Source organism: Cynoglossus semilaevis, chromosome 4, assembly GCF_000523025.1.
Source record: "Cynoglossus semilaevis isolate Cse_v1.0 chromosome 4, Cse_v1.0, whole genome shotgun sequence".
Taxonomy (NCBI): domain Eukaryota; kingdom Metazoa; phylum Chordata; class Actinopteri; order Pleuronectiformes; family Cynoglossidae; genus Cynoglossus; species Cynoglossus semilaevis.
The window spans coordinates 10,987,975-11,015,038 of NC_024310.1; the positions used below are offsets into that span (position 1 = coordinate 10,987,975).

General features: G+C 40.7%; 3 protein-coding genes across 5 annotated transcripts in view; 1 reads left to right on the forward strand and 2 right to left on the reverse strand.

The window, feature by feature from the left end:
* The window catches only part of foxn1 (forkhead box N1), a 16,148-nt gene extending 4,934 nt beyond the window's left edge, over positions 1–11,214 (reverse strand). The window contains exons 1-8 of the mRNA XM_025055227.1: positions 8,549–11,214; positions 3,911–4,037; positions 3,440–3,730; positions 3,267–3,362; positions 2,364–2,573; positions 2,191–2,286; positions 1,316–1,446; positions 1,081–1,177 (exon numbers count right to left, since the gene is read on the reverse strand). Of these exons, the coding sequence (XP_024910995.1) occupies positions 1,081–1,177; positions 1,316–1,446; positions 2,191–2,286; positions 2,364–2,573; positions 3,267–3,362; positions 3,440–3,730; positions 3,911–4,018 (1,029 nt within the window). The 5' untranslated portion in view covers positions 4,019–4,037; positions 8,549–11,214. The remainder of the gene's footprint in view (positions 1–1,080; positions 1,178–1,315; positions 1,447–2,190; positions 2,287–2,363; positions 2,574–3,266; positions 3,363–3,439; positions 3,731–3,910; positions 4,038–8,548) is intronic.
* An 856-nt stretch (positions 11,215–12,070) lies between these two features.
* slc13a2 (solute carrier family 13 member 2) lies at positions 12,071–24,410 on the reverse strand. 3 transcript variants are annotated; one of them, XM_017032261.2, is made up of 14 exons: positions 24,272–24,410; positions 22,658–22,751; positions 19,802–19,930; positions 19,581–19,717; positions 18,310–18,563; positions 18,123–18,185; positions 16,758–16,953; positions 16,556–16,678; positions 16,230–16,439; positions 15,522–15,616; positions 13,758–13,873; positions 13,165–13,326; positions 12,794–12,931; positions 12,071–12,700 (listed from the first exon to the last, which is right to left on the reverse strand). In XM_017032261.2, the coding sequence occupies exons 3-14, from the start codon at positions 19,898–19,900 to the stop codon at positions 12,572–12,574; spliced, it is 1,722 nt and encodes a 573-aa protein (XP_016887750.1). In that variant the 5' UTR covers positions 19,901–19,930; positions 22,658–22,751; positions 24,272–24,410; the 3' UTR covers positions 12,071–12,571. The 3 variants fall into 3 exon arrangements, with proteins under 3 accessions (XP_016887750.1, XP_008307355.1, XP_008307354.1); XM_008309133.3 differs by lacking the exon at positions 22,658–22,751 and having other exon boundaries at positions 24,272–24,400; XM_008309132.2 differs by lacking the exon at positions 24,272–24,410 and having other exon boundaries at positions 22,658–23,183.
* Positions 24,411–24,470: 60 nt separating this feature from the next.
* slc46a1 (solute carrier family 46 member 1) overlaps positions 24,471–27,064 on the forward strand; it is a 2,955-nt gene continuing 361 nt past the window's right edge. The window contains exons 1-5 of the mRNA XM_008309151.3: positions 24,471–24,809; positions 24,972–25,363; positions 25,708–26,183; positions 26,765–26,848; positions 26,958–27,061. Coding sequence (XP_008307373.2) covers positions 24,501–24,809; positions 24,972–25,363; positions 25,708–26,183; positions 26,765–26,848; positions 26,958–27,061 — 1,365 coding nt within the window. The 5' untranslated portion in view covers positions 24,471–24,500. The remainder of the gene's footprint in view (positions 24,810–24,971; positions 25,364–25,707; positions 26,184–26,764; positions 26,849–26,957; positions 27,062–27,064) is intronic.

Here is a 27,064-nt window from a genome sequence, read left to right on the forward strand (position 1 = left end):
CCTGTATTTGAATATTTTATTGGTGCAACCTGCAAAAACAAATCAATTAGTTGCAGTACAAACTATAAATAGTTTGATAACCAGGGCATCAAATCTGTGTTTTTAGCTCCCTCTACAGCTAAGTCCTCTATGTTTACCAAGAAAAATTCAAAGAATACTCTCATACGTTGAAAATCTGACTGCAGCTCTAACTGTGTGTGTAAAGTTTGAAGTGTAAAGCTCAGGTGAAAGTCAGCTCAGCTAATTCTGCCCCAAAGATTCCAGGACACCAATCCCCTCCTGCAGGCCATGGTAAAATGTGTTAAAACTTTTTCACAATCTCAAACTATTTACATTTGCGTGCCATAGCAAGCGTCAGCTGAACTGAACTGAACTAAAAAAAAAACACTTGACAATGTTCGGTTCTTTTAATGTATTTGCAAAATAAACCGACTTTCCTGCAAATATCACTTCATCATGTTTCATATATTTTTATGGCCCTGCAGCCTGTTCAGTCTTATAGGCAGCTGTTTGGAGTGCAGCCATCTATATTGTGCCTGCTTGAATATAAATGGTGGCTAAGTCTTTGAGCTCCTTCCAGAAGTGAGTCTGAACCCATTTGATTTGTAGTTATGATTAATTCTACGCAACGTCTACAACTTTTGTGACAACCCAGGGTTCAAACCCAGGACTGACCCTGCAGCTGTGTGAACGTCTTATCAATATTTAATCAAAGTCCTGACACATTTCACTCCCTCCTCTTAAGAAGGTAAAATGATAACATCTCCAGCTTTTCAAATGATCTTTGGTTTGAAATATCCATTTCTAAGATCTCCGTCGATTCGGTTATGTCCGTCTAATCGAATCTTTCTATGATTTCAAATTCTTATAAATTAAATAAATCAATACCATTTTGAATTTGAATTTCTTCATTAGCTGCAACTGTGAGACTTTCACGCTTCATTTTTGTATTCTGTGCCCACCACTGAGGGAAGCGCCCCCTACTTTGGTAACCGATTAGGTATGTATACCTTTTTAAACACTAACGGTTCAATTTAACTTGATTCAAGGGGTTAAATGATTGGGTTTATATTGTGGTACCTTGAAGTAAGGGAAGTGTTCAGTCATGAAGCTGTAGATCTCACTCACAGGCAAACTTCCAGTTTTGCTGCTTTGCAAAGCCATGAAGATCAAGATACTGCGGCAAAGACACACAAGTGGTTACACAAGGTGGTCAGTTTATAGAACTGGATTTATAAACAACTGGAACATCTGAAGCTCTAATATATATATATATATAGACAGAGGGAGATTTTAGACAGAGACTGGTGTTCACCTGTAGGAGTAAATGGGTTTAGGAAAGCTGGGCTCAGTGTTGGTCTCTGGATGTGACTGCGTGGAGATGGTCTGCAGAGAGTACTTTGTACTTCTGGCCTGGTCGTTATTAGAGTACGGCCTGGAAGAGACCTGAAGAGAAAAACCCAAACACAGATAAACCTGAGAGCTAATCAAACACAGTTACGTTCTTCACACCACTCGTTATCTCTGATCACGTTATTTATCGACTTGTTCTGTGTCAAAGTCTATGTTAGGGTTAGTTATAATGCAGATAAAGACTGAAGTTAGCCAGCTTTATAAAACCACAGCTGGCTTTGGTATTGCATCATAAAGCTTTAGAGAGAGACAAGTTTCAGTTTTGACTTCTCCCAGAGAAAGCTGAGGTGGTGACAGAGCTGGAGTTTAAAAAAGAAATATTTCTCGCGAGAAAACTGGAATGAAACATTTTTGTTTTTATAAATGTGGTATTATTATAAAACCATGACAAGACAAATGTTTTATTATAATTACAATTGCATTTGTCATTGGTTACAATAAATAATAGTAATATCAATCATCATTATCATCATCATCATCATCACTATTATTATTATTAGTAGTAGTAGTAGCAGTAGTAGTAGTAGTAGTAGTAGTAGTAGTAGTAGTATGAGTAGTAGCAGTAGTAGTAGTAGTAGTGGTAGTAGTGGTAGGAGTAGTAGTATATAAAGCACTGTTGATATGCAAATACTGTATTATTGTTATAGCAATATCAAAAATGTTTTATTTGTACTACCACTGCTATTATTACTATTTCATTCATTTCATTAATGATCATATTATTAATGATCACGTATTATTATTAACATATAAATATATATATATATATTAACTCACCTGTTGCAGAGAGCTTGGAGAGTTGTATGATGGGTAACTCTGAGACAGGAAGCTGTTTGGCTCCACAGCCACGGTTGGTGTTTCTAGGCATGAACTCTGCAGGTCAGGAAGAGACTCAATAAGGACGCAGTCAGACATGGGCACAGGCTAATGTTTCAATTCAACTACTAAACCTGAACGCTGCCGGTGTACTGGTCCCAGCAGATGGTTGATGTTGGCGGCGGAGCGTCACTGCTGCACCTCAGTGAACTAGCATCTGGACTGTACGCGTCCTGTAGAGAGCGCTCAGTGTTGGTCTCTGGATGTGACTGCGTGGAGATGGTCTGCAGAGAGTACTTTGTACTTCTGGCCTGGTCGTTATTAGAGTACGGCCTGGAAGAGACCTGAAGAGAAAAACCCAAACACAGATAAACCTGAGAGCTAATCAAACACAGTTACGTTCTTCACACCACTCGTTATCTCTGATCACGTTATTTATCGACTTGTTCTGTGTCAAAGTCTATGTTAGGGTTAGTTATAATGCAGATAAAGACTGAAGTTAGCCAGCTTTATAAAACCACAGCTGGCTTTGGTATTGCATCATAAAGCTTTAGAGAGAGACAAGTTTCAGTTTTGACTTCTCCCAGAGAAAGCTGAGGTGGTGACAGAGCTGGAGTTTAAAAAAGAAATATTTCTCGCGAGAAAACTGGAATGAAACATTTTTGTTTTTATAAATGTGGTATTATTATAAAACCATGACAAGACAAATGTTTTATTATAATTACAATTGCATTTGTCATTGGTTACAATAAATAATAGTAATATCAATCATCATTATCATCATCATCATCATCACTATTATTATTATTAGTAGTAGTAGTAGCAGTAGTAGTAGTAGTAGTGGTAGTAGTGGTAGTAGTAGTATATAAAGCACTGTTGATATGCAAATACTGTATTATTGTTATAGCAATATCAAAAATGTTTTATTTGTACTACCACTGCTATTATTACTATTTCATTCATTTCATTAATGATCATATTATTAATGATCACGTATTATTATTAACATATAAATATATATATATATATTAACTCACCTGTTGCAGAGAGCTTGGAGAGTTGTATGATGGGTAACTCTGAGACAGGAAGCTGTTTGGCTCCACAGCCACGGTTGGTGTTTCTAGGCATGAACTCTGCAGGTCAGGAAGAGACTCAATAAGGACGCAGTCAGACATGGGCACAGGCTAATGTTTCAATTCAACTACTAAACCTGAACGCTGCCGGTGTACTGGTCCCAGCAGATGGTTGATGTTGGCGGCGGAGCGTCACTGCTGCACCTCAGTGAACTAGCATCTGGACTGTACGCGTCCTGTAGAGAGCCGAAGGAAGGAGGGCACTGTTGAAGACAACATTCAGCTCCATCTCTGAACTGTCGGCGGTAAGGGGTGAAACAATCTGGGTCGACCAGGCCTCGACCAGGTGCTGAACCTGACCCTGGATTGATCGTCTCAGAGGAGCTCGCTCTCCTGTTCAAAGCTGCGGCCCTTGGACTGAAGGTGTCCTGCTTAGAGAAGGAGACAGACGTGACTACAGGAGTCTAAGGACATCTAGGTACAATAATCATTTCATCAAATCCATGTTTTAACCTATAGTCTGTGAATGACAGTCTTAGGCACAGTTTGCACACGTGTGTTTTTAAGAGAGTTAAAATCACAGAAAACGCCTGAGGCAGCTGAAATACCGGTGATTCTGCCATCTGCTGGAAGGAGGGCCCACAGGGCTCACAGGTGCTGAGGTTGGCCTGAAGGGTACATGTGTGCGAGGAGCTGCATAAAGACGAGTCTGACATTCTTCGACGGGATGGGCTCCTGTGATTGGATGAAAAGAAAAAGCAGTCTTTGTGAGAAAAAAAATTTTCAATTTGTCATTTTTTTGCTTGGTTTACTTGGAATGGTATGGTGTTTTTCAGGAACTTCTTCAGATATCAGGAGTGACGTGCTACAGAATATTTTACAGAAAAAAGGTCAATTTTTTAATGACTAAAAAAGTTGTCATGAGGTGCTGGTAAAATACTGGTATTTATACTTTTTTAATTTTTTACATTTTGACTGGAATGTTTTTTTAAAAATAATAATAACAACAATAATCATAATAATTATTATTATTATTTTATTATTTTATTGTTCTTGTCATTAAAATATAATCATATAATATTTGTAATTGTAATTATTTTTAGACAGACATCCATGCCAATCCATTTAATTAAAGTACTACTGTGATGGTTGGCTTCCTGGTGTGGGCGTATGCCCACTGTTCACAGCAGTTGGTGATTTGCCTCGGTGGTGAAGGCACGCTCATGCCGGCACTTCCAATCAGGGCGGAGGGAGCATTTAAGGCCCGTCCTGCCGGAGGATCAGCGCCAGAGTGTCGTACTCTATCGGTTACCTAGAACCTGTCTATGTTGCTTGTCGCAGGAGCGGGATTCAAAATTGTGTCCAGCAATCGGATCCAACTAACCAGGATTGGGGAATCCATAACAACTATGTCACCTGATAAAACTGATAACTAATGCAGATTCTGTTCAGCTCAGCCTGACTCAGATAGGAGAAGAAAATTGTCCAACAGCAGCTTGTTCTTCTTTTTTGTTGTGATAAATGAGGCCGTTCCACCAGAACAGGAAGCAACAGAATCCATTGAGATAATATCTGGAGTCTGACTCCGAACTTCTCCGTCTTCACCTCTGACAGTGTGAATCCAAGCACGGGAACAGGAATTAATTTACAGAGGCGACTCCAAGCCTTGACATAGGCAGTACACGGTCACTGGTGCAGGTATATCAAGAGGCAGAAAGGTTAGGAAGCGTTATCTGATCCCAGCGGAGGTGAGAGAAGACACGTGGCGCAGGTTCCAGTGAAGGTAACCTCAGCCCTGACATCAAGCACGCTCATTACAACTGCCAACCAACTGTGGCCTTCGCTGGGTCACTGAGAGCCTGATAATGCTGAGGCAGGAGAAGCTCGGTGGGGGTGAGATAGAGAGAGAGAAAGAGATAGAAGATCAAAGAAGGTTTAAGTGGCCAGGTGAAAGTCGAGAGAGTGCCTTTCAACACTCTGGCAACAAACGCTCTCATCTGCGTAACATGACATCCTGACAGCAGGCACTCACAGGAGCAAAAGTGGAAACTGTTAATGCAAGCTTTTCTCCAAGCACGCAAGTATGTTTTTTTTTTTTACTAGAAGACACAACTGAGGTACAGGTAGTCCTGCTGTGGTAGTATTAACTAAGAAGGTAAAACATAGGATAGTCATGAATGAAAATGTCCAGTCCCAATACAGTGGGGCTTCCAGATACGAGCTTAATCCGTTCCACAACAGCACTTGCATGTTGATCGACTCGTATCTTGATTGCATTTTCGTCATTAAAGATAATTAAAAACCAGCCCCCCAGAAATATACTATGAATTATTTAAATTAAAATTCCCCCAAATTTAAACATCAAAATCATAGATGTCTGTGTAGATTTTCAGTCATCTAGGTCATTTTATCCAAAGAGATAGACACGGAAAGCAACTGGATAAAGTAGGTTTGTTTTTTAAAAACATAGATATTTTAAAAAACATAGATATAAACAAACAAAATAGAGAGGGACATTGAGCTCAACAGGAAAAATGGAGCTCGGTTGAGCACTCGTAACTCGATGTTTCCTCATATCTTGAGAAAAATCTTACCAAAAGTTGCTTACTCGTAACTTGGAAAACTCGTATTTTGGGGAGCTTGTATCTCGAAGCCCCGCTGTACTAACTAAAAAAATCACAAAAATGTGTTTCCCTACTGTAGTTCAGTGCCTCCTTGGCCTCGTGGGTACTTTATACAAGTACCAATGTCGGCGCTGAATAACACTAATGTCTCTTCTCAGTCTAGCGCCACAGTGGAGAGATGAGGTGATTACACCTCACAAAGCTGGGTTTTTTTGTCGGGACCTTTGTCAATGACATCGTGTGTTTTTATGTTTATTGAAACATGTAAAAAGTGCTACGCAGTTGAAGTGACACAAACTGTGTTTTTAACTAAAATGCAACATTGGTGTAAAAGCTCTGCTCACTTTCTGTTCAGCTGACAGTCTTCACTGTGAACAAAGACATATTTTGATTTAAATATTATATAAATGTATTTATTTATACCTAGTATTATTGATATTTTCTAACGTGAAGTCAGCGACAACTTGAAGACGTACTTTGTATTAAAATACTCTTCTGGAAGTAAGTAGAAAATAAAACGGACTCTAAACTTTTTTCTGCTTGGTGTCCTCACTGTGGTTTGGGTTGAGCTCACACCTACACACTGCATGTCAATCTATTACCCACAGAACGGTGCCACCTACAGTATGTAACACTGCCTTCAATTCATTGCATATCTATTGAAACCTAAGTACTCCACATCAGCATGTACTGGATGTGGTATCTGAACAAGCCTGGTAAAATTGTATTCACTGAATAACTACTTCACCTTAAGACTTGAAATTTCATGGGTTTTTTTTTCTATTTTCCACCAAAACACCATTATAGATGAAGTTTAAACCGTTAAAACCAACTGTATTTAGTTGCCAGACATTCCGGCTGTTTCTTTATCACTGCCATAGGCCTCTTGGCAGCGTTTCTGACGACTTTTTTCCATTAGTTTTAATCAGTTCTGAATGAACACTCTGTTCACTGTAATGTTATCACAACAGTGTTATGTCACATTTTGTTTCACTTGTTCGACTTGTGTTCTTAATGTGGTTTGTGGAAAAGCCTCAAAAATAATCTTGTAGATTTAATTCCTTTAAGTACGGAGAAATTACCGTAAAGTTTACATTAAACAGGAAGCGTTAAGTTTTATCACCGTACATTGATTATCACCTTATTGAACTACTTATGAAACCTGATAAATAGTAAAGGTATGACATTTTTCAGACTAGCTTTTATCATGTATCCTTTTCTGTCACATACACTTTGTAAGTAGATCGTTTGGTAAAAAATGAAAATCACAAATGCCTTTACACACCGATAAACAAAGGCAAAAAAAAAAGGCCGTTGTTTATTTAGCCCTAAGATATACAATTTGTTGTTGTTTTTTTCTTCTTCTGTTTCTTCTTCAATCTTGTCTGAAGTATAAGCCTATAGCACTGAGGATTCAAACACAAAGCCACTGAATAAGATTCTTTGCAGCAGCTGCCAACCTAGCCTATGGCACGGGACAGCGCCGTTTAAGGTTACCGAAGAACGTCTAGTGTTGTGCGGCGTTACATAACGCGTTTGGAATCTCAGGATTCTGTGAACTATAACCAATATCTATTGAAACATCACTTATCGTCGCAGGGCTACTGAGAGGGCAAGGAGCAGCACGGTGATATAAGCACGACTGAGGAAAAAGGCGTACGGACAAAAATAAGGGTCGTGGTAATGAATGAGGGACGGTAGAGTAAGCCTGCACAGGACACATTTTTTGTACATAAGGTAATGTTCTATCAGCAATTATGTGCATTCCAGTGGTCAAGGAGCCGATCATTTCAATTATATGTAATTATACGTTTAGGATCGAATGATTAGTTTATATTAAATATTGCACGCAGGAAATTTCAAAATATAGACATGTGGTGTGTTAATAAGAGACGTTTGGACGTGAGGGTTAGGGTGAGGCTCATTGAGACGTTTGTGAGAAAGTTCCAGAAGTTAGAAGCTATACGGATAAGAGCCCAATTCCAAGTATGCGTGGAGGTGGCGTAGTGAAGAGGACAGTTGGAGGAATGGAGGAGTAAAGGTTACGGAGAGAGTTTGTAAAGTGAGATAAGAATTTAGTAATCTATGAACTCTTGACAGTGAAGGTCGGGGGGGGGTTAGGTAAAGGAGAAGAGTTGAACAGGTTAAGATATCAATGCTAGTTCCTAATATATTTAAAAAATGTCACAGGAGAGCAGCCAACGATACGTCTGCCTGCTTTCACTTCAAAAAGTACTGCAAAACAAAAAGCTCTACTCCTAAAGCTAACTCCTGTGTTAACTTATTTGACTTGTGAGGCAGCGCTCAGATCTAGTCAGTGTCATCTGTCAGCTCAGGATCAGACCACAGCTTTTAATGAGGCTGCTTTTCTTTCATGTCTGTGATTAGGAAAGACCCAGAACAAGTGCAGGTTTTCACTGGAAGCGTGATTATCAGGATTACACACAGACGCCGACACGAGCGGGCTGCCCCACACACATTCACTGAGGTTAACCGGCAGTCAACGGGTGCAGCGCTGCCAACAGCTGTACTGCAGGATATTTGTACTACGTGTTGACATATAAACATGTGATCAAACAAATACTCAGGTGTTTTTAGCAGCTTTGAGTTGAGCGGACTCACCTGAACTCCTCACTCTGCAGGTTTCGTAGCTACAGTCAGATTTTTTTTCTTTTCCCGGAGCTGGACCTTCTGTGCACATCCAGCACCAGTTCCAGTCGGGGACGTGTGCGGCTCACTACTCCTTCACTGTCACAGTGAGAAACAACGATTAGATTGACTGTCTAAATATGTACTGAACGGGGTTGATGGGCTGGTTTCACATTTTGGCAGCTCAGAATATCATCCTAATTCATTGTGTGTGTGGGTGTATGTGAGTGTGTGTGAGTGTGTGTGTGTGTGCATGTGTACATGGCACTCGTCCAGGCTAGCCCAGCAATAAGATATACAGAAAGAAAAACCTGTTCCTACAGGTTGCAAAAGATCTGCCGGTGCAGTCAGTGGCAGCTGGCAGCGCTCCTTTCCTCCTTCCATCACTCTTTCTTTGCCTGACTGAATGGTTACTTGTCTGAGTGGGACATAAGATACACTTCTGATTACAGCCGGTGGCACAGAGCGAGTGGGCACCGTGCCTTGGTTTCTGAGCTCGCCCATGGCGAAAGGATGTCTTAAATGTGATATTGTTCCACTTAGCTGCACACCTCCAAACCGCCGTGCGCACAAAGGCCAACGGGACCGCGAGGCCACCTGAAGCTGGAGAGCCAGGGTTGGTGTCACGGCCGGTTTCGCGAACCGTCGTGGTTTTCAGATTCTTTAGGATGATATCTCTCTGGAGGAAAAGATCAGATTTATACTCTTTAAACCTCTGGAAGTTCACTAGTGAAAGTATGAGGAGAGAGAGAGAGAGAGAGATTTAGAGAGAAAGTGAGAGGGAGATGGAGTTGAGAGGTATGTCAATACAGGTAGATTCCTATCCTATCCTCCCGATGAACCAGAAAAACTTCGGCAGCCTCAGCTCATGGCTATACCTTGAACAAACCCTGTCCTCAGTGAGAGGGCGAGGCAGAATGACAGAGAGACGGAGGATTAATTACAGATTGAATAAACTCTTGTGTTACAGTGCGAGGCCTCGGCAGAGCGAGGCCAGCGCCGAAGGCTCTTTCTGCCAAAGACAGGAGTTCCACAGGAGGGTGTAATACGGGAAGAGATGTCAGAGGGGCACTTAGGTGAAAGTCCCATTGTCTCCTGGGAAATAATTGCTCCAGTGCTCAGGGAGGAGAGGTTGCAATATCAAGTTGTTGGTTGTTTTTTTTTTACAGGCTTAAAGATGTTATTATTGACCCTCCTCCTGGTTTGAGGGCAGCAGAGAAAGAGAATGGAGCCAGAGTGGTCGCTATTAATAAGCATTTGTCAGAGTCCTGACGGACCTGGGGACGGTTGGACATCCAAGACCCATAATGTCAATGTTCGCTCACCCCAAGATGCCACATGTATATTTTTTCACAACATATTGAAGAATTAACAAAAAAGCAGATTTTGCCATTCGCTTTTTCACAAAAATGCTTTGGTGATCACAACTTTGAAATACAAAACCAATTCAACAGAAAAAATAAGGTTGTTGAGGATGGATCCATCCATCCGTCCATCCATCTATCCATCCATCCATCTATCTATCTATTTACTGGGAGTAACATAGTTAGTAGTCATCAGTTGGCAGATCTTTCACATTGGTTTTTCTTCAGGTACCACTGTCTCCTCCTGCAGTCAGGAAAAATATGATAAGGTGAATTCTTCACTCTAAATTTACTATAGGTTTGAATATGAGGTTAATTTAAATAAAAAATTTGTTGTGTGTGTTCAAGGTAACTCTGCGAATGCCTCTGAAATTTGATTACACTGAGGCAGTGCCCTGCGGCTATTCTCACAAGACTTTATTTAAGTCATTTTGTTTAATAATTTTCCTTTAACTCCCATGTAATAAAACACCATGTTACTCTTGTTTTGATTTGAGAGAAAAACCCCGAACAAAGGAGCTTTGTCTTGTTGTGACCCTTTGAACAGGTTGCATAATTTCCTTATTTTTACACAGATCTCAAATGATGGGATAATTCAGAATGAGTAACCCTGAGCACAATCCGGGCTGAAAAGTGAAACCAGAACGTAGTTGTTTTGTGGTCTTGTGTGCCGTGTCTGTTAAACCTGTGAGTCAGTCGCCATGTTGATCTGGCCATTGGAAATGTTTCCATTACACTTTTCTTTCACAGAAAGGTTCAGGAGAGAAGAGATCTGAGCCCATTTTCTTCTGTAATGAGAAAGTGAGATTTATGAGTGATACTTTGTATACACTGCAAAAAGAAAAAAGAAAAAGAAAACATTCTTCCCTGAGGCAGTGAGAGTGAAGATTTATGAGTGACTGTCTCAGTCCTTGGCTCACAGTGAGACAGTCTGTATCCACAGTATTTGCTGCTGTCTTTCTGTCTTTGTCAACAATCGTAAAACCTCAAAGACCAAGACAGGAAACAGTGATGTGTTAAGAGATAAATAAATCAAAACAAATCAAACCAATTTCTTTATGCATTTTCCCAAATGGCGACAACAATTCACATGGCTCAGAGCCGCAAAACAGCTAATGAGAAGTGTTAAATATTGGTTAACTGCCAGAGATTAATATTTACTTACTAAATTAGAATATACACCATTCCCTCAACATTAATTAATTTTCAAATCACTGCGGATATTTAATCAAAATGAAAAACGCTGCTACTTTAAGGTTCCCAAACCATTCCGTGCTGCCTCTTTAAGGTTCCCAAACCATTCCGTGCTAATGCCCTCCAAATAGCATTAGCTTCTGGTCTGGGAGCGGTTTGCAAAACCCACAGACTTTTATTTACTATTCAATAAAAATGACAGTTGTTTGTAAAATTAGTCACATTTCACTGTCATTGTATAAATATTTAAACTTGATACTAAACCTTTGGTCTCTTCCTTCGGCCTATTTCCTGTCGGTTTTGCGCCAGCTAGCAACACGTTAGCTTGTGAAGCAGTGCAACTTGAACAGATACAAATCGCCAGGTGTACACAGATTATGATTTCTTTATAACCAAAGTTGCGGCTGTCACACGAGGTGCATTCAAGTACCAGCTGTTTAGTGCGGTATTGTTAAGGACAAATATTTATTTTAAAAAATTAATAAAAAACATTTTTGCTACTTTTCTTTTTCCCCATCTTGACTTGAGCTGACAAGAAAAATGTCTTGCCTGTAATAATGGACACCCAGTAAATTGTTTCTCTAATTTGTTTTTGTTTTGTTTTTGATTGAATAATGTTTTACCAAATAACAGTTTTTACTTTTCCCCACTCTCTATAATAACCAAGATTCAGTAATCGATTAATATGCTTTTTTTTTCAACAGGCCTTTACACAACTAGATCATTTCAAGAACATTCATGTTCAAATATTTAAATAAAGTAACCCCACAATCATGCTTGGAAAAATAGTCCCTGTTAAATCAAAGCGTTCTTGTGAAAATACACTTTGATTTCACAATAAAACTCACTTAAGACAACAACAAGTGAAGTTGATAAATTATTTTTTTAAAATTAATATAAATTAGGCAACAATAGAAGTAAAAGTAACATATTTTACTTGCTTTTGAAAAACTTTATTTATGTTAGATAAACTCTTTTTTTTTATCACATGCGTGTTAGTGTAACACTTTATCACCGATGCAGTGAATTCACCACATCAAACTAAATCGTTAAAATTTTTCTTTACAGTTGTCGATTGATATTTTGGGCTGAAAGAACTTGGGTAAACTTCAGGATCTGTGTGGTTAACTGATTCAACATAAAAATAACAACAATAATCTTATATCATCACAACATTACCAATAAAGCTGCTCCATTGTTCGCTGCTGGTTTTTTGGGTCACAGTGTGAGGCTAAGAATTTAAGGCAGAAAGCCGCATTAGTGAACCTGTATCAGGCTTTAAGGACAGGCCGTGAGTGCACATCAGGCTACACTGACAGGAATATACAGCTGAGCATTTTATATAAAAGAAGAAGACATCCGCTGACCCAGGTGGAACCCTGATGACTAAGCAGATATTGTTCATTTTGCCCCTTTTTTTTCATCATTTACTTCACATTCAAGGTTTTTTTGTACTGTTAGCCCAGGCGGGAAAATTGTTCAGGTCGAACATTGCAACCCCCCACGTGTTGATGCCGAGATTGATGGTTAAGACTCCGACAAAGTTCAAGATGAATCCAGTCCTGGCCTGAAACAACAACGAGAAACAATAACATGTCAGAGTTGTTGGCGTATACACTCTTCACCTCATAGTGCCTTATGTGTGTTTCCATGGTCTTACCATGTCCATAACTTTCAGGTTGCCATAGGAAAAGGCAATGGCGTTTGGTGGAGTGGCCACGGGCAGCATGAAGGCCAGAGAGGCGGCGATGGTGCAGGGGAACATGACGTAAAGCGGATGGATCTCAATGGCAGCAGCCTAAAAAATAAAATCGTTAGTTAAATAACATACTACAGAAGACTGATCTAGACTGAAAGCAGGCCAGACACTGTGGCAATTAAATTAGACGGGATGAGATTTGCCATTAAAGAACCAAATTATACCTACAATTGAACCCTGTGGTACACCACACCTAATGTGGCCTTGATATACTGTGTTTCAAACAATTTATGAGAATGCGAGATTGAGTTAGTGACGCAATCTGGTCTTACCATGGAGGCAAGTATGGGCAGGAAGAGTGTGGTGGTGGCAGTGTTGCTGGAACATTCCGTGAACATGGCCACCAGCAGACACAGCACGATGGAGATGGCAAAGGGAGGGATGTTTTTCAGTGGTGTTAGCATCTGCCCCATCCACCCAGAGAGTCCAGATACCTTCATCACAAAAGAAAAAGAAATTAGCGTCCAATCTAAGGAGTGGTTTAGTATACATTTTTTATTAAAATATATTAAAATAAGCTGCACACCGTGTAGCTTTAACCTTCTACACCTGTCTACACAGGAAAAATGTGGTCCTAGGCGATCGTAAAAATAAGAGAGTCTGAACTAGAAAATATACACTTAGTGCAACACAACATGCCAACACCTTTGTGTTGCTTAGCCCTTCCCACTGATAGCGTGGGAACAGCGGTGGGGTAATTAGCTTACATTCTAGCTAATGTTTATTGACAAGGTCTTGTGTGTTATTGTTGGGTTATCTGTGTCTCTTGACATGGAACATTCGGAACAATCCCATCTGATCATGAACATTTGTATTAAAGAAGAAGAAGAAGAAGAAGAAGAAAAAGAACAGAAAAAAGTATTACCTCACTTCCATGGGCCAACGCAAAACCTCCACCCAGAAGTAGGAGAATGTTCCAGGGGAACTTTTCATGGACAACCTCCCAAGTCAGCAGAGGTGAAGGTGGTTTAGTGGAAGCATCTGATAGAGCAAACAAATAAAGATTTAATAGGTTCATTAATAGGTTAATGAAGAAGAGTTAACAAAAACCAGGTTAATAAAGTGCTATCTATCTAGCTATCTAGGAATGTGCAAACTATGGCCCGGGGGCCGGATGTGGACCATTTGGCCTTTTAATCCGGCCCACAAAACTTGTCCAAATTATGTTATTAATTTATATTAGCATTATACTTCTGCCTTCTCCCTGCAATGCCTGCATTTCCCCAATAGATGGCATAGAGAAGGCTAAAAGCATTTTAGCATTGTAGCCTCTACGCATGACTTTTACATGTCATTTATCTTATTTCAAACGAATGCTCCATCTCTGGACTCCTGACCCGACCACGATGTCACTATCGTGGCCAGCGAGTTAAAAAGTTTGCCCACGCCTGATTTAAACACCACGCCAAGGGCTGCCCCGAATTTTGTGGGCAGAACTCTACCCTCAGCACCTCTGGTAAGTGAAGTCGTAAACGATGATACAACCTTTCGGTAAAGTGTCAAACTTTATTGGCCACTGAGATGTCGTAACTTTGTAAGACTTCGGCTAAAGGTGAGAAGATAAGAATGACAGTCAAGTTTTAAGACATCACAATAAAACAGAACCCAACTCTACGGGATTTGTGCGTTTATAATCTCGTAGCACCTCCGAGTCTGAACCACACACGGTATTACAGTAAATCATTGCATCTCTGTGTACAAAACACTCACACTGCTGTCACACCTAATGGAGCAGCAGAAACCCTGTAACTGCCGCGCAGGAGTCGGATTCGCTCAACTTAGGTTACAAAGAGAATAACCACTAAAATTCAGGGTTTTCCGAGGAGCAGCGAGGCATGTGCTGCTGTACAGGCTTGACCTTCAGGATATCAGGCTACAGCACAGGAAGGAGTTTGGATACTGTTTATTAGAAAGCACTACGTCAGCAGGTTGAGTTGTCACAGGCAGTAAAAGTTACAGAGTGAGTCGGCACGGGAGCAGAGACACTTATGAAACTGTCTGCGTGTCCAAACTTTACTTAAAACCTGCCACTTTGACTCACTCCCGAGAGCATTTCTTTCTGAATTTCCCCGGTGTGCGATTGATAGTCTTATCTTATCTTATCTCGTATCGCAAATGTTGTGTTCCTCAAACAAAAGATCTCGTAAAATGTTAAACAATTCCACAGGTTTTAATGCCGGGAGCTTTATTGCTCTTTGAAATGTAATACTTGCGATGGAAAGTGTTTACGGCATTTGGCTAACATGTCCCGTGAGTTGTATCTTCAGAGATACAGTGTATATATTAGCAAAGAGATTTTTTTAAAAGAGTGAGCACTAAAAGATACTTGAAGTCAATGTCAGCAACAAAAATGTGCAGGTGGTGAAAAAAAAAATCACTCTAAACGCACTACCTAGAGCAAAGGCACGGGAAATTTGCTTGTAATGCTAATACCCCAAAAAACGTAGCAGAAATGGCTAAATAATAACATTTAAAGAAGTTTCCTCCAGCTCTTCCCACCCGCCCTTTTGTATTTTGTGTATCTTCAGTTCTTTCAGACAAAGAAAAAAGAAATAATAAGAAAGACTTTTGTTCTTATTTTAACACAACAATGTAAATGTTTCTAGGATTTTGGCACGTTCACACCTACCATATGATAGTCGTCTGCCACATGTGGGCAGAACGGAAGGGATGCAGAAGAAGAGTGTTGACATAAAGATGGCCACCGTGCCGTCACTAACATACCTGTTGAGAGACAACGTTTTAAACTATTTGTTTCACAACTAAATAAAAGAGAACCACAGAAACGCCTAACAACGTGGATCAGTATAATAGGTTCAATGGGGGGGGGGGTGGTTCACCGCCCACACTTTTTTGACTTTTTGGCTTGGGAACTATTATTCCAATGATAGACTGAAGTGATCCACCCACTAGTGGATTGCGATCTACCTATTGGAGACCCCTGATTTAGACCAAGGGTCTACAACCTTTTTGAAACTGAGAGCTACTTCAAGGGCACTTAGCAATACCAAGAGCTACTGGTTTGATACAGACTTCACGAACAATGTAATAATAATTAATTCTGGGACATACAACAGTAGACACTCTTCTTACCATCTTCATTGCACCCATTTCAATATCACTGCAAGTGGAACTGATTCAAAAAGCATAGTAACAGTACAATTTTTGACCCTCTTGTTGACTAGTTTTATTTTCAAAACATAGCCATCGTCCAGCCACGTGACTAGTTTTATTTTCAAAACATAGCCCACATCCATCTCAGGTATCATGGGGTCACGATGGTGACCCCTGGTCTAGCCAGTAAGCTCTATAATAGGTTTATTGAGGCCAAACTCACGTCTTTTCTTTGTTGAAGAGCACGGTGGCCCATCCAGGCATGAATCCGGGCTCCCTCGTAAACCACAGAAGAACCAGCAGCGTGAAGTTCACCAGCACGCAACCTTCGGCAAAACTCATCTTCCCCAGCTTTTTGTACTCGTCTTTGATTACCTGGTATGCCTCCATGTCGTTGTTACTCTTCGATCCACATCCGAAGGATTTTTTTAAGCTGAAGGCGAAGGTAAAAGACAGCAAAGCGATAAATGAGGTGAACAAGTTGAGAGAGAGGTTTTTTTTTTTCTACTGACTGTGATATGGTTGATATGACAGTGGCAGGGGACTTACTTGAAGCCTAAAAATACAAACTGCAGCCAAAACCAAGTCAGAACCAACATCAGAATCATATTGGGGAAAGCAAAGCCAAACCAAGTAGCAAAGTTGACGATATCACCGTTCTCCGGAAAGAGCCTGTGGAATTGTCAGCACGTTACGATTGTTGAGGAGAAACGCTCCACTATTGTAATATGTGTTTCTGTGCGGCCCGTACTCATCCATCTGTCCCACCAGGATGACGTTGGGTGTGGTTCCTGTGAGAGTGGCCGTGCCTCCGATGCTGGCAGCGTAACACACGCACAGACTCATGCCTTTGGACAGCTTCAGATACCTCTTCTCCCTCTTGAGCCTCCTGTCCTCTGCCGCCGGACTCCTGTGGAATTCCTGCATGGCAGGGACAACGCGGTGATCTGTGGAGATGGACAGAGACGAGAGTCAGAGCTTTTGACATTGTCTCTCAAAGTCTGTCAAAGTCATCGAACAGAGAGGGACAATTTCTTGATTTGAATTTAATTAATCACAGATTTGTCGTAAAGTAATCACAATGAACCAGGATTCATGCAAATAAAGGAACATTCCTGAATATAAATATCTATGAATACTTTTCGGTGGCTTGTGTGACGTGTCAAAACGTCAGTGAAGTCAATGTGCTCAACAATATTAATCATCAGTCAACAGCCCTGAACGATGCATTTGACAGTTCTGTCAGTCAACTTGAAAGTCTGGTCCCGCTTGAAGTTGAAGCCCTGCACAAACACATACTGGGCGTTGAGATGGTATTTTAAGGTTGAGGTGCTGCGTGAAACTAAAACCTTCCTCCTTCAGTGTGTGCAAATAACATGTATTAAATGAGTGTAAGTGGGTGGACGTGGGAATTATTAGCGCTCGCCATTCTGTGCCATGTGTTAAAATGCAATGAAATTTTAATCAGATTCATTTTCACAAATGAATTAACAAGATTAACATTAACTGTAAATAAATCAATAGATGCAAACCTAGGTCGAACTCAAGGCCCGCGGCCCATATCTGGCCCGCTTCGATTTTTGTGGCCCACCTGAGCTTGCCATGCGTGTGGTCATTTTAAATAAAACTCTATTGTATAGAGACAATACTAATGTTTACTGGATTGGTTAAAGGCACTGATCTAATTCTGTATTTAGGTGTATAAAATATGCTTTACAAAAAAAATTTCTGGTGAGCTAATTCTCAGCAGTAGACTTGAATAACTGTTAATCCTGTTTGGCCCCCAACGTAGTTTTAATTTTTGCCCCCTTGAGTGATTGAGTTTGAAAACCCTGCTGTGAGATTAGGCAAAACCTTTTGAGTCGCGGGCCAAAATTGTGAACCAAGATAAATGTAAAAGTCATGCATAAAGGCTAAAATACTTTTATCATTTTCTACGCCATCTATTGGGGAAACACTGGTATTGCAGGGAAAAGACAGAAGTATAATGATAATATAAATAAATTATATAATTTGGAAAAATTTGGCGGGCCAGATTAAGAAGCTGAACGAGCCACATCTGGCCCCCGGGCCTTAGTTTGCCTATGCTTAGTACTTTCCCATTGATATCACCTACCGGGATCCACACTGTTATCATTATTTTCTCTGATTTCCTTCATGTTGATGGTGTTTTCGCCATCTGTAAAACAAAGTGTGGACATTGTGATAAAAGGAGACAAAAAAACGACTTCAGCGGCCTTCACCAGTTTGAATGTAAAGTTTGAAATACGGTAAATGTAAAAAAATAAAAATAAAAGACTCACCAAAACTGATGCCGTTCTCCTTGATCTTCGGCACCTTCCCGTTGCTTTGCTTGGACTCTTCAATCTCGAAGGCCTGATTTTCAAGACCGCCCATCGTAGGAGAAAAACCATCGACCGCATCATCCGCATTGGCCTCCGTGTCACTCAGCTGCTTCAGCACCGCGTTAGCAATGGGCAGCATCATGGCCGTGGACGCCGTGTTGCTGATCCACATGGACAAAAAGGCCGTGGTGCCCATGAAGCCGATCATTAGACTGAACCGGACACAGAGCCAATGAGCAGATGGTCAGGTGAAGGACGGAGGAAACATCTTGATGATATTTTCAAAAGGTTAAGATCGGCCAACAGTCGCTTTTGTTTTACACGACAGCACAGTTAAGAGTAAAATATTGCTAGATTTAAACTGCTCTCCCTATGATCTCAGCGACTCCACACCTTTGACTGTTTCCTTGTTACCAGTTTTAAATAATCAATCGATCCCTCGTCCTCATTCATGTTTACCAGACTGAACCGTTTCCTTGTTCTATTACCAACAACCCCAGATTAAAAACAAACCTTTATGGTCGTCATAAAACCTGATTTCCTGCACAAACTCTTTGTTAAATTAATGCAGTGAACGGAATATTTTACAATGTTTAAAGAACCGCTGAGACTTTTAAACACAACGAGGTTGTTTAAAAGTGCGTACTACTACCGATCACGTACAATTATATTACAGTTTGGATTAAATTAAGAGCAAAAATCTACTAAATAATTGTTTAGTTCTAATCCAAACAGGGCTTCTGTCCCAACTGGTGATCAAAACTAATTCTGAAAACTGTATAATTCTGCTGTTCTGACTCTAGAGATTTGGCCTTAACTTTTCACTAGTTAAAAAAAAACAACTTTTTTACAATATTAGTGTATAAGTATTTCAGAAAGTACATTTCTATTTAATATAACAGACTTTTAATTTTCTGTGCATACTAATAAACAAAACTGTCCACTGTTGTTTCCACTTTGGTAAAAAAGTCAGTTACAGTCAATTAGAACATTCTTTTTTGTACCAAGGACTGGTTCGATGTAACCGGCAGCGCCGCCCTGTTGTTTGAGAGTTGTTCGATTTGTACATTTTCTTCTATTAGTATCAGTTTCTGTCACTAAGATGTATTAAATCGAAAAATTGCCAGATTATCTTTCAATGAAAAGATTAAATAGAAACTTTGTTGACATGTACCGAGCCACGACCCAGAGGTTGAGAACTGAGAAATGAGCAGAATAAAGCTCCTTACAGAGAGGGCTTCACCCCAACAATGAGCAGAACTTTCAGGGCGATCCTCTTGTGCAGGTTCCAGTGTTCAACAGCGATGGCCACCAGCAGTCCACCGATGAAGAGCATGTTGGAGTCTTTCAGGTACTGGACACAGACCTGGGGGCAGCAGAGAGCGGACGGTTACGTCAATAAAGAACATCAATTTGTTATCTTTGACCAACATTGTAGAGGTGGAGATACCTCGCTGGCCTCCATGATGCCCATCATGGGAAAGAGGATGACGGGCAGCAGAGCGGTCACGGCCAGAGGGATGCACTCTGTACACCAGTACAGGGCCATGAGGATGATCGCATAGCCACATTTTGCTTGCTGTAGGAACACACACACACACACACACACAGAGGCCGGGGTGTTCAACAAGAAGCTCTGACTTTTTTTTTTTCCATTTCTCTTGAAGTGTACACTAGAAAGACACACCTTACCATTGTTTGCCCAAAGGAGAACGAGAACATAGGTGACCCTTCCTGACCTCAGTTAACCTAACACCACTTAGTTTAATGTTTAGCCGAAAACTATCACTTAAACCACTTTATGACCGGAAACGGCAGAGAATTCACAGATGTTTTCTTCTGCTACTGTGTCGCTCTCTATGTGTCAGGGGATCACTTCTACATATATAGAGTGTAAAAACAGGTAAATGTAATACTGAGTTTCTGCAAAGACTATGTGTCGAATACGGATAGTTGAACAAAAAGAAAACAAAAACCATGGCACGTCATTGGCTGACTTTGAACGTCCAATAGCAGCTAGTTTTAAATTTTAAAAACAAACAAACTGACTTTTTAATCATAAGAAAATTGCTAGGAATTGACACTGCCTTTGTGTTAGTGCTGGGGAATATGGACCATGATAAAACCAGAGTGTTGTTTACCTATTTCAGTTGAAGAAAAAACAGACAATTTACACACAAAAAATACAGATACACAACTATATATTATAGCATTGTTTAGATAACTATGGATCTTTTCAGTGAAAATTAGCCTTTTTAAAATTTAGTTCTTAATGAGGAAGGTTCTTAATGAGAAACAAAACAAACAAAACAAATCAATCTTAGATCTTGGCCATTGGTTAATGAGACTGAATTAGCCCTTTGACATGTTTTCATTTGGGGTTTTATCAGGATCAAAGATTGCATGGTACAAAGGGTCACCGTCAGAAGGTGTTCTGTTTGTGTGTGCGTTACAGCTACGGCTACAACTTTAAAACCATAAAAGCCAACGTTTTTGGTCATAAAATGGCACTTCAGAACAGAACAATATTTTTGTATTACTTTTTATGTTGGAGCATTAAACTAAAACATCACCAAAAATAACTGTGGACGAGAAAAAAAAAACATACTGATGATTAGCGCCATCTAACTCTTGCTCAAATGACATTTTAAATAACTTTGAACCCTGCAGCCCCCAACTCAATGACACCAGCGCTTTGAGTCTCGCCGACATGAGAGTTTCTGTAAAAAGTAATCAGCACATTTAGATAATGAGCCCATCTGCGACCACCGTCTGTGCCAGTGCACAGTGTACAGTGATTATACCTGTTTTATTACTCCTTCAGTGAGAACACCGAACCACTGTAATCTTAACTCACTGTTGTAAAGACCAGTGTGTAATCTGTGGCTGGCGGCTGCGCTTTATCTTTTAATCTTTAAGACTGAAGATCCAGCTCTGTGGTCCACATGCTGATGGGTCCCTGGGTTTTGTTTATTCAACCAGTGCATTTTCACTGTATATATATACTGTGTGAGGAGGAAGAAATGGATGAAAAAGTCTAAATCGGTAAAGAAAATGTGTGATGAAGTGGTTATTAATTAGTTAACCACTTCAGTTAACTGAAGTTATTTTACCCAAAAAAAACAATGAGTACATTTTCTATTTTAGTGTTACCATGGGTTAAAAATAGGAAAATAGGTTTATTAATTTCTTACATTTATTTAGTCAAATATCCATTTTGATCCACAGCTGAGTTCAAATTGGAGGTTCTGTGCTTTATGATGAACCTGAGCTTCACCTCTGTGGCTGGGAACAAAGGGCAACGTGCAGCTGAGTGGATGATGGAAAAACCCAACCTGAGAACCAGGTCTGTTCTGTCAAAGAAAATGCTGCAGCTTTTCACGTTTTTGTCTAGTGCCTTGATATCTTCGCATGCGTGCGTGTGTCATCAACCAAACGTAACTGCGGCTAATGCTGCGGAACTAGCATAGGCACATTACCCATTAATTGGAACTGTTCCTACAGGAAGTACATGAACATTGTTTTGAATTATCACATCCTTGGCCGAAGGTAAAAGATAAGATAATGAAAACAGAGTCAGGCTGTTGTCCAATGTTCTCATAAAGACGTGTTAATAAAGTACAAATTTACCAACAAATATGTACAGGACATTATTTTTATTCATATATTTTGACTCATAAAAGGTTTGAAGTTATTTTGTCTTTTTTTGTTTTGTTTTTCTTGAGGAACGTTACATTATTTTTTGTAGTGTAAAGGCTACTTAGATCTTAGCTATTTTGCGGCATTGATTTTTAAGCTATTGTCCTAGTATGGTTAGCTAAGTTTGTTGTTCTAAACGTATATGTAACTTTAGTTTGGCTTTTTTTTTTTTGGGATTTTTTGGCTTTTTTTTTTTTTTGGGATTTTTTGGCTTTTTTTTTTTTGGGATTTTTTGGCTTTTTTTTTTTTTTGGTATTTTATGGCTATCTTCTAGCTTTATCAAGGACACAAAACAACTGCATTCTTGACTAACTTGTCCAGTTTTCCTGTAAAAGATTTTTCTTTGGCATTTAATCATTTATGTCTATGCGCACATTTTATTTTTTAGAATTTTATCCCTTTCTTTAAGTATCATTTTAAGTGCTATTTTTATCATAATTTGCTGCAGATGTTTAATTAACCGTTAACCGGCAACATTTCAAGCCTCTGTCATGTGAAGTTCAAGGGCGACTTTAGATATTTCAAGGATTTTATCGCTGCTAAATTCTGGACTGATGTTGCCACTTGTCAAAACATAAATCACATAAAAATGACATTTTGCTCTTACTGGAGTGGGAATGACCAGTGGCAGAGGCAGAAGCAGGAGCGGCGTCAGGAATATCACGATGTAGTCCCTATGCCTCCACAGCCCTCTGAGAAATCTAGCCATGATCCGAGAGATGTGAGCGACATCCATAGTATCGGAGAGTCAAAGAGAAAGATGATTATTGACAACACTGCTTCATGTAGAGGGCAGTTTGGTGCAGTGGACATTTATATGCAGTAAAAGATTAAAGATTAACTCCAGAGTGAGGGGGCCTGCGTGTTGAGGGCGTGTCGCCGTGTGTTTGGAAGTGAACAGATAAACGGAGACACCAGGAACAATCATTAAGAAAAGTTTTTCGCCATGATGGTAAAGAGCAGCGGTTGTTACGTCTTCGTCGGGCGTAAATGTTTCGTGGAATGATAAGTGAAGCCTTATAAAACAATAAACTTACTATATATAGTTTCATTACTGCAACAACAACAAAAAATGGATTAAAGTCAAACTAGCCAAAAAAGTGGCAGTGAATCTACAAGTTTTTCCCTCCAAATCGAGACACAGCAGAAACCTTTCGGGCCGTGCGTTGTTGTCCATGTCCACCCAGAGAGGAAGACAAGGGTGAGACAGAGACATCTGTCGAACTGCAGATAACAAAGTCAGAGACCTGGCGCATAGTTCACGTGGGTGTTGACGTTTTAATAACAATGCCACTGTTCCAATTAAACGTCTCCCAAGGTGGCAGAAATGCAGGCAAACCAGATTGTCGTACCGCTCTGTGAGTATGTGGGTGAAGTACTTACAAGTAATTTATCAGTGACAACAACCTGAGCTGCTTAATTACTCCGTGAAGGCAAAAGTCCCCGACTTACAAGAAGGGAGAGAATACGTTTAAAAAGCCTAAATAAAGTATCTCTGTCTGTGTGTCTCTCTCACACACACACACAGACACTGTATCATCAGATAAAGACAGATAAGGATTGATTCATGATTCTTTAAACTCAGTCTTTTAAAGTAGCCTGATTTTTAATGTTAAACCCGTTAATCAACATCATCATCATGATCATGATCATCATCATCATTATCATTATTATTATTATTATTATTATTATTATTATTATTATTATTATTATTATTATTATTATTATCTTGTGTTAATTGGGGAAGTGGTGGCTTAGTGGTTAAGGAAGCGGACTTGGGTCCGGAAGGTTTCAGGTTTGAGTCCACCAGCTGCCAAGTTGCCACTGAGGTACGCAGAGCAACACACACACACACACTGCTCCCCGGGTGTTTAAAGCTGCCACAATGACAAGTAGTTCACTTTCCTTCCTCCCTTTCCTTTCCGAATTAAGTAATTAGACACTGTAGGAGACTTGATAGGACAATGTACACTGTCCTATTAGGTTGGGACAATATATATATATATATATATATATATATATATATATATATATATATATATACATATACACACACACATATATACATATATAGATATATAAACATATATACATATATACAATTACATACGTATACTGTATGTAATTGGGGAGTGTGTATAATTTTCAGTCTTGGTTGCAGACATTCAACAACAGTAATGTATTTAGCCTCTTTGTCCACTAGGTGTCACCGTTTTCTTACCGTATCGTGCTCCAGTGCCACTTCCTTTCTTTAGCTCGGCGGCTGCTCAGATTTACTCCAGGTTCAGTTTAACTGTAAACACAAAACCCGCGGCGCTAACGACCTGTTGTTAGCGTGTTTGTCCGTCGGTCACGTGGCTCCATTGTCAAATAAATGATCAAATAACCGGTTAGCGTTCCGGGTGGGTCACTCTGAGTGTGTGGACCTCGGGACGGGTAAAGTTTTAAACATGGAGGAATCTGACACCGCAGCGATCCTTCCCGAGGACGAGCTCAGCGGCGCGGCCGCAGCAGACGCTCGGACGTCGGACTCCACAGACGCCGATGCTCCGTGCAGCAGCTCCGCCGGACCACCTTTGTCCTGCCGGCTGCCTGTGTCCGTGGAGCCCGTGCTGTTCCTCTCCGTGTTCTCTGTGGCTCTGCAGGCGCCTCTGTCCACGCAGTATCTGTGGGATCGCATCAGCGAGGACCTGGGCTACAACGGCTCCAAGGGGTCGGAGTGCAGCAATAGCTCCGTGACCCCTGACCCTCTGCAGAAGGTAACATACATACTGTCAACACACTGTTAAAATAACAACATAGAATCACACGACTGAGGCAGGACTATGAACACTTAGTACTTAACGGTATATTATGTTGAAATTATTGACATTTACTAAACAATTCCCGTGTACTGCAGCTCTGACCTTTGTTTTTCTCAGGAGGTGGAGACCCTGACGGCCCACTGGAGCCTTTACATCAGCCTGGCGGGCTTTTCTGTTGGCCTGCTGGTGGTGCCACTTCTAGGCTCGTGGAGTGACCTGGCGGGCCGCCGACCCATCCTCATCCTCCCTAACCTGGGCATGGCACTGCAGGCGGTGGTTTACCTGGTGGTGATGTACCTGAAGCTGCCTGTGGTCTACTTTCTGTTGGGCCGGCTGCTCAGTGGCCTGTCGGGAGATTTCAACGCCGTCCTGGCCGGCTGCTTCGCTTATGTGGCTGATACCAGCGATAGGACGTCCCGTACCTTCAGGGTGGCGGTTCTTGAGGCCTGTCTGGGTGTGTCGGGGATGCTGGCCAGTATTATCGGAGGGCAGTGGAGGAGGGCTCAAGGGTATGGAAACATTTCAAAACCTCGGTTTTGGAACCGTAAACTAAGACAGGATCATATTGTTTTTACCATAGTTTTAACCAGGGAAATATTTGTCACATGGAAAATATCAATTCTTAGTTTTATGTAGATCATTGTTTCCCAAAGACTGGGTCGCAACCCTCAGGTGGTTCGCAAGAGATTTTTTTTGGGGTCATCTCCCATCATGTTTCCCAGGAGTTTACATATAATGTTTATTGACTTTTAAAATATGAACTATGTCCCTAGAAACACTGGTTTAGATGAATTAAGCCAGGACAATTTATTTAAATCTAAAATCCTAATTCTCTGATTCTCTCCTTGTTCAGGTACATCAATCCATTCTGGTTGGTCTTGGTCACCAATCTGGCCTCAGCTCTGTACGCTTACCTGTTTGTCCGCGAGTGTGTCACTCCAGATCCCAGCGCCAAGCTCTTCACCGCTCGCCACCACAAGGCCGTGTGGCACCTCTTCTCCACGGGAGGCAGCAGCGAGACCGTCGGACGATATCACAAATACAAACTGTGGCTTTACCTGCTCTGCTTCTTCCTGGTTGTGACTGTACATTCCGGCAGCCGAGAGCTGTATGTGCTGTTTGAGCTCAGCTCGCCGCTCTGCTGGGGGCCCGACCTCATCGGCTACGGATCGGCAGCTCTGCACCTAGCCTACCTGAGCAGCCTGCTCGGACTGAAGGTCATGCAGCGTTGCATGGAGGATTCCTGGGTGGCTGTAGTGGGTCTGGCCTCCAATATCTCCGGGCTGCTGGTTTTTGCCGTGGCTAACACCACAGCGCTCATGTTCACAGGTGAGAGAGAGTGTAAAGACAATCATCGTGGTCGCAACTGTGCAATAAAAGAAGACTGTTTACTAATATTAGGCTAGCATTTTCGGCTAATGCTTAGCTCTTTGACCAACATTTAGCCATTTTCACTGCTAGCTCGTTATCATAATGCTTTACTTTGTCTTAGTTTAAGTATTGTGCTGATTATATATGCAGTCCTCATAGTTTTCTTTTGGGGGGGCAATTATTATCCATATGTCAAAACTGTAATGTCCTTTGAGGCATTGCGGCAGGGGTGTCAAACATACAGCCCGCAGGCCAAAACCTGCCCGCTTGGTAAATTTTGAAAATAAAATAATACACCAACACTTTACAAAATATTTTGTAAAAATATATTTCATTAAATATGAAGATTAATTCACCTCTCAGTGTAATTAATTAATTAATATCTCAGATGTTACTGCTGTGTTTTTCCTTTATAAAACAATATAAGTTCTTGTCTCGCATTAGCAATCTTTTGGTTTAATTCAAAAAATGAACCTTGTTTACATGGTATTGATCAGTTTTACTGACATGTTAAAGTAATATTTACCTAATATGGCCAGGTTATGGTCTGTGTTTCCTGTTCATGGCTTCGACGCCTGTTCTGAGGTCAAAGCTGTCCAAGTTGGTGGACCCATCAGAACAAGGTCAGTCACCGAGACTTAAAACATTTTTTAGAATTGTCTATAACCAATAAAGTTTTTTAACATTTTTTTTACAGCAATGTGATTTTAACTGACTTGAATTTTTTCCCAGGTGCCCTGTTTGCTTCTGTGGCCTGTGTGGAGAGCCTGTGTTTCCTGGCAGGCAGTGGTGTTTTTAACTCCCTCTACCCAGCGACCCTGCACTTTATGAAGGGATTC